The 7,885-nt window shown below is 41.1% G+C and overlaps 1 protein-coding gene across 2 annotated transcripts in view; it reads right to left on the bottom strand.

Moving 5' to 3' along the window:
- Positions 1 to 1,289: 1,289 nt before the first annotated feature.
- The window catches only part of LOC139559782 (cadherin-7-like), a 162,140-nt gene continuing 155,544 nt past the window's right edge, over positions 1,290 to 7,885 (bottom strand). For both annotated transcript variants that reach the window (XM_071376134.1, XM_071376135.1), the window contains exon 12: positions 1,290 to 6,300. In XM_071376134.1, coding sequence (XP_071232235.1) covers positions 5,795 to 6,300 — 506 coding nt within the window. In that variant the 3' untranslated portion in view covers positions 1,290 to 5,794. The remainder of the gene's footprint in view (positions 6,301 to 7,885) is intronic.

The raw sequence follows: 7,885 nt of genomic DNA, 5'->3' as shown, positions 1-7,885 counted from the left end.
GATGGTGTAATCAATAGTAGTTTATCAGAGTGGTGGTGTAATCAATAGTGGTCTATCAGAGTGATGGTGTAATCAATAGTAGTTTATCAGAGTGGTGGTGTAATCAATAGTGGTCTATCAGACTGATGGTGTAATCAATATTAGTCTGTCAGAGTGATGGTGTAATCAATAGTAGTCTATCAGAGTGATGGTGTAATCAATAGTAGTCTATCAGAGTGATGGTGTAATCAATAGTAGTCTATCAGAGTGATGGTGTAATCAATAGTAGTCTATCAGAGTGATGGTGTAATCAATAGTAGTCTATCAGACTGATGGTGTCTGATGTAATCAATACATTTTCTAAATAAAAATAGTACTTGTTTCAGTAAGTGTTAAAGGAGGTGACTATGAGTAGGAAAGAATCTACCATTATCTCAAATAATAGCTGCATATCAAGACTATAATGCAGTTATTCACTGGTGTTGTTTTGAACAAGTGTATCCCCTATGTCAAGATTGATTGCAATCAATGGTCGGTTGTGAGGCACAAAACACAAACATGTCATAGCAATCAACTCGCTGCAGCAGCAACGATTAGAATGCAGTCAGAGATAAGAATAAAGGCTACTGTATCCATCAGATTTGGCCTATGAACTCGGTTATTCTACATCTGTGGGTTTTAATTTGCAGGTCTGGTTTTCTTTTAAGCTATTATTGAGATGATTTGTGTGTAAGCCAATAGCCCTCTACAAAACATATTTTACCATTTATAAATCACTTACTGCTCATGCTTCCGGCCAAACTGTTTGAGTCTTCACAAACCGATGCAATGAAATACTGTATGCACACCCAGGTCCCCCGTGATACAAGTCAGTATTCGACGTCCATCCATGTCTGAGGACGTCGGGAGATGATGTGGAAACCGGCCACTAGGGGCAGCAGTGAGCGCTGTTACCTTCACGTAGGTTTGGGTTTTGCTCTGATTCCAAAGGTTGCAAGTTCGATTCCAGTGATAGAAAGTTGTTTTTGAGATTTGAGTTTTTAAGCCGATCCCAAACCTTAACCCTTACCTTAACCACTCAGAGTTAATGCCTAACCTTAAGATTTCAGATATAATGGATAAACTTAACCTTAAACAAATCGATATTTGACATTTGCAACTACCCTGGAAATGTGACTTTAATAGGAAACATGACGTGAGACTGTGAGAGCTAGTCGGTATGCAAGTGAAGCTCAAGAAATTTTTAGGGTGCAATGTGAAAAGTTACAAGGCAACATATTATTCCTTCAGACAAAAACTCTAGAATGAAACAATATTTATGACTTTATTGAAAGTTGAACAGGTGACTTACAGTCAAGAGCCATTGTCGGCATTTCCTTTTACATTTCCTTTACAAAAAAAATGTGAGTTTCAGTTTCCTCTCTCTATGCACAAATACACAAGACTGGCTGGGTTGGGGGGAGGGGGCAGAGCAGTGATTGTCTGCTGAGCAGTGTTGAGTTGTGTTGGGGTTCAGAATGTCGTCAGTCTACGGTGAGACTGACACAAGTCCTGCTGAGACTGAGGATGCCCTCTTTGTGAACACCTCATCAGTCACTTGACACCAGTTTGTCCATTTTCTCTTTTCCTAACAGGCAAGGCCACTTTGATATTCACCGGGTGTAATATTCCTAAGATCAGAGTGAAAACAAGCCGTGCGTACATACAATGCTTTCGTAAAAAAAAAAAAAACATCAACCAAATAATCACTAAGTTGTTTACATAAATGTAAAATATAAAAAATATATATAAGCCACTAAAAGAGACGTGCAGGTACTCCTAAACGCTTAAGTTCTTTAATAAAATGAATTATGACATCAATATTTCGTGGCATTAATTATCAAGATGACATTTTAGATATTTATTTTGAAAGACCGTAAAGGTACTGTCAGCACCCACCGTTACACTATTTGCTGCTATTCACAAAAAGTGATTATGCATCCAATCAGTCTGAAACGGGGCTATTTTTTGTTTCTCGTAATTTAGTACGTCCCTCACAAGTAATAATGTACAGGTACAGCTGTACAGGTGGGATATATGACATGAAGACATGCACACCTTAAGTCTCCACTATAACCTAAAGGTTTGCAGTATTCTAATACCGTAACAAGAACAGCAACTGAGTCAATTAAGAATGGGTGCAAATGAAATGCTTCATGGATAAAATACAACTTTCTATACCAAAGAAATATAGAACAAACTCATAATTTATTGACGATAGTTTTAATTTGTGTATATATCTTTTTGTATACACACATTTTTGCGGTAAAGCAAAGTCTCTCCCTTTGGGTCTCATCCAAGTGCAGATGATCTCTGGCAATCTGATTAATTAAATGTATATTTATTAGAACTTTGAGGCAGGCCTGACGAGTTTTCGATATCTCTTTAAAATTCCATTTAGCAAGGCAGTTAACAAATAATTGTGTTTCCTTAACGACGACAGCCATTACTAAAGAAAATAACCTCAATCTTCATTATCATCACTTTGGAAGCAGAATTACTTAATTATCAGTTGTGGTAGAGATTAGCTAAAATGCATTCATTGAAATCCCCCAAAAAGATATTAATTAAATGTGTTTTTCTAACTGAAAAGAATCCTATAAAAGGTTTTATTGTTTTTATGTAACTCAAATACTGTACTGTGGATGGCTGTTTAAAGAAGTATAGGCACATGTCTTCCTAATTTCTGGTAACACTTCAAGCCAACAGTATAACGATTTATTATAGTAAAGAAAAATATAATAAAACGTATATTATACGTTTATAATCAACTTTAGATATTTCTAGGCATACATTTGTTCAACAGCCTCAAAATAGCTGATAATAAATGAAGATCGTTATGAGCTGAAACTGAAGATATTATAAGAGGGATCTTACCAGGTGCTTAATGTTGTTGCTCTCGATCAATGCATTTGGACTGCATTGTACTTCATTATACCTGTTGGATTTAAGTAACATTTTACTGTACTGTTGAACTATACGCATGAGGGTGGTGTGTTACACATCCACTATAGTTGATGAAACTGTTGACAATGGGACAATGACCAAAAAAAAAATGTATTGTCAACATTGTACGGTTTGGGTCAGCATGATAGTATCATAAAGGATATGCAGAACTGTGTTGGTTCCATTTATGGTGTAATGTTTTTGTCCAACTAATGAGCATCAAATGTATAAGGCCTCATCAGAGCTCTTTAACCAAAAACTAGATTTGTTTTGTTCCCCTGCTGTTTTTTCCTTGTTTTTCAATCCTGGATTTCCTACATGTTCCATTTCTACTCACTGCATGCAAAATTCACTGTTGACATTCTCCTTGGCTTGGTATTTGCACAAGTGCCCACAGCTTTGCTGTAAAAAAAATTCCAACACTAACTGTATTTTCCAATGCTGTTACAGCTATGTTTCCGTAAAAAAAAAAAAAAGACAATTTTAACCATCATGGTTGCTAGAACACCTCATAGGATAGATAAAACAATCACAACAGCTTTAAATTTTGAACTTACCAATACGGTGCATTCACTGCAGATGTTTACAAGGCTTCCAGGCTCTGACATGGTAGTGTTTTCTTCATCGCTACCCACCCAACCCCAGTCTCTTTGCCTCATCTCACCTTCCCTGCTACACCGTTCAGAGGCATTGCGACACTCTAAGCATGTTCATTCAGAACTTCAGAGGCATTGTGCCAATCTAAGCATGTTCATTCAGAACTTCAGAGGCATTGTGCCAATCTAAGCATGTTCATTCGGAACTTGAGCGAGAGAGCGGACAAATCGGACAGGTGTCTAGATACCGTTATAGGATTGTAGATCATGACCGTGTTCGTTAGGCACCAAATGGAAGAAAAGGGAGAGAGACTACTGGACTACCGGTCGAATAAGAAACACCCATTTCTGTTTTCTGTTTCAAAAAATGTTGCTACGGTGAGCCCTACTGACTATGGACCAGAGTAAGCCTGAATTGATCAAATCCACCATTGATGAAAACCTGCTGTAAAATCCATAAGGAGTTATCCTGTTTTGAGAATCTGTTCCATAAATATAACTGCCTGCCAGCAGCAATGAACAGGGTTCACAGGATGACAAAGGACACAAGATCAATTGAATAACAAAGCACTCTATCATGTAGGAAGCATCTTCCTTTAAGTGCAATCAAAATATGGAGTGAAGGTGACATATGGTTTTATGAGGAGAATGTGGTTTTGAGCATTAGTGGTACATATGAAAAGAATGAGTTAATAATAATTCAGTGTGGTTCATTTTAGGGATGTCAATAATAGTTTCAGGTTGATAGGCCACTGTGGAATAGATTTGCAGTAAAAAAAAGTTACATCCAAATTTTTATTTGTCAATAACTCCTGCCATCTTTTGAAAATACAATCTACACTGAATGTTGTAATCAGAAGGTTTGCATGGGCGGGAGTTCAATTTACCACCTGGTGATATCACCAGGCGGTAAATTGGTTAATAGACCAATAACAAAGAGTTCCAAACCTCCCTGCCAAAAACAGCTAGTTTTGAGTTTTCCAATCCCCACTTACACCACTCCCAGAAAATCCTTCTTGCTTGAGAAATAGTTATTTGCTAAAAAGCTATTGTTGTCCATTTCAATGGAAATCTATTACAGTAAGGTATTTAATTGTTAACAAGAAATTATTTGATATTGATATAAAAACAGCTAAATTCGGCCTTTAACAATATCAATGCCAAACTTAAGAAGTTACAAATTGACAGGCCATTGTGAAATGGATTTACAAAGGATTTAAATGCACAAGTAAATCAGATTTCTAGATTTAATAATTACTCAGCCCTGTTAACCAATCCCTTATGTATGTTATTTTTATCACGAGTATACGTTTTTCAAAGGTTTTCCAAAATGTCCAAGATGAAGGAAAATCTATCCTGGCTGGCCTTATGGGTCCTTAAGGTAAATTTGTTCAGCATGAGGAAAGACACCTACATACAAAGTTTAAAGTCTGTAGGTCAAACTGGGCGGCGGATATGAGGGTTTAAGTGAGACTGCGTATAACAGCGCCACCTATAGGTCAATCAGTACCATTCTTTTAGACCAGGTTACTCATGGCCTCTAGTTTCTGTGTGCCAAATTCGAACAAAAGTTATCAATCTAAGCTTGAGTTATTTTTACCATGTCAAGGAAAACATTATAATCTAAGAATAACAATAGGTTTTACAGCAAAGCTGTGAACCCCTAAATATCCGTTTGAAACAAATGTTACAGATCATAGTGAACCCTGGGACAGACTACAGGGCCAGTTGAAGAGGTCAGGCTATTCATTTCACCATGACAAGATGTTGTACTTGAAAATGTCACTGTTGTAACACCACTGAAGCATAGATATCGGTTCACTCCTCGTCCCGTTTGAACATCATTGTGACATGCGAAAGTCTGGACATTTGTGCGTTGAGGTCCTTCAAAACGGGTCTGGAGACCGTCCCAACGTTTTAAGCTTTGCATCATTTCCATCATGTTAAAACATTACTAACAAAATCTCCAAAATGTCTTTCTTTGAAAAATCCAGCCAGTGTGCAGAGTGCCCCAAAAAAAACTGATTTTGAATGGAAAACCACCATCCTACAGTTTATTCTCAACCCACATTGATACAATTATACACACCAATCAAAATGTCCTCTCAGAGTACAGCATCATCCTATCGTCATCTAAAATTTCCTTTCTTGTATCCTTATTCATATCCTTCCGTTTCCTTCACTTGTTTGTTCTGTTGTCCGCACTGATGGTTTCGGCGGGGCTCAACCGAGGGCTAAGAGACGAAGAGGTTGCCGCCGTCGTTGTGGCCATAGAGGTCTGCCAGTTTCTTGAAGCGTGGCCCCCAGTCGCTAAGGTAGTCGTAGTTCTGCTCTGAGTCCATGCTCAGCGAATCCAGCGAGCTGAGGGACTCTGCGGCTGAGCCGCTGCCCTCGAAGGCGTACGTCTGCAGTGAGTCGTAGGGCGGTGCTGACGGGTCCACGTCGGCCTCCTTCAGCCGGTCCCAGATGAACTCGCGGAAGATGCCGTTGTCCGGCGGTGGCCGGGAAGACGAGAAGAGGGTGGGCACTTCTGGGGTGACGTCACGGCGGTTCTTGCTGCCGCTCTCGCGGACTACGTTGAGGTTGCGCAGAGCGACCATGTCAAAGGCCTCGGTGTCCTCCTCGCCGCCGCCCTCGTCGTCGTAGCGCACAATGTTCTCGCGCACGTCACGCTCCTCGTCCAGGATCAAGGGCTCCTTCTTCCTCCGTCGCTGCATGGTGATGATCAACAGGACCAGCACTGTGGAGACAGAGAGAGAGAGACAGGTATGACCATATTAGAGACACATATGACCATACAGATCCACAAAGAATTTGAAAACAAACCCAATTTTGATGAACTCTTATATCTACTGGGTGAAATACCAGTGTGCCATCGTAGCAGCAAGATTTGTGACCTGTTGCCACAAGAAAGGACAACCTGGGAGATGAGGAGGAGGGGGAGAGGAGAGGGAGATGATGAGGAGGAGGGGGACATGGAGATGAGGAGGAGGAGAGGAGAGGGAGATGAGGAGGAGGAGGAGGGGGAGAGGGAGATATGGAGAGATGAGGAGGAGAGGAGATGGAGATGGGGAGGAGGGGAACATGGAGATGGGGAGGAGGAGAGGAGAGGGAGGAGGAGGAGGAGGAGGAGGAGGAGGAGAGGGAGATGAGGAGGGGGAGAGGAGAGGGAGATGAGGAGGAGGAGGGGGAGATGGAGATGAGGAGGAGGGGGAGAGGAGAGGTAGATGAGGAGGAGGAGAGGGAGATGAGGAAGAGGAGGAGGGGGAGATGAGGAGGAGGAGGAGGAGGAGGAGAGGAGAGGGAGATGAGGAGGAGGAGGGAGAGAGGGAGATGAGGAGGAGGAGGGGGAGAGGAGAGGGAGATGAGGAGGAGGAGGAGGAGGAGGAGGAGAGAGGGAGATGAGGCATAGCATGTCAACGTAGCATAGCATGTCAACGTAGGACCTCTCTCTTTCTCAATTTTCGATGGTACCTTATGACAAGATAGAAAAGTTTTATCGTAAAATATAAATATATATAAATAATATAAATATACAATATAAACCAATTTACTCGTAAAATGCCAAAAGCAAAGTTGAAGGGACATACTCTAGGTTATACCAAAATCAAACAACACACCAACTTAAAGGGAAAGTGTTTTTGAGGAAGTTTTGTCTTGCAGTGCAGGTTTGATTCAGCTGTTTCCATTCATGAAATCTGACGACGCTAATATATTAACTCCAGCCTGAAGAAAATAATGGATTATTGTGGACTTCAGACACAACTCAAGGTAAGGGTAAAGTGACCCAAATATAGATTTTGCATGAACTATCCCTTTAAAGACTAATATACTATTGCCGCACAGCACACTCCATTGTTGAGCACTTGACGACGTGAGCTGTGCACACATATCCACAGCTGCTTGCATATAAAGCTTATGCCATACATCTCCCCTCATCGAGCACATGCACACACAAACATTAACAGATACACACACACACACACACACACACACACACACACACACACACACACACACACACACACACACACACACACACACACACACACACACACACACACACACACACACACACACACACACACACACACACACACACACACACACACACACACATCTCTGTGTCACACACACACACGCTCCCCGAGACACAGTCACAGTCCACCCATCGGGGGTTAGAGAAACTGCCTGCCAGGACACCTCATCTCCCCGTCAGAGTCAGATCTATACTCCCAGAGCTGAAAATAACACCCGTCGCTGCTGAGTGAGCAAGCGAGGAAGGGGAGAGGCAAACGTCTAATGATCCATCCTTTAACGCTGCC

The sequence above is a fragment of the Salvelinus alpinus genome, chromosome 30, assembly GCF_045679555.1.
Source record: "Salvelinus alpinus chromosome 30, SLU_Salpinus.1, whole genome shotgun sequence".
Classification (NCBI taxonomy): Eukaryota; Metazoa; Chordata; class Actinopteri; order Salmoniformes; family Salmonidae; genus Salvelinus; species Salvelinus alpinus.
The sequence above is the reverse complement of the archived record's forward strand: the minus strand, read 5'-3'. Positions and strand labels throughout refer to the sequence as shown.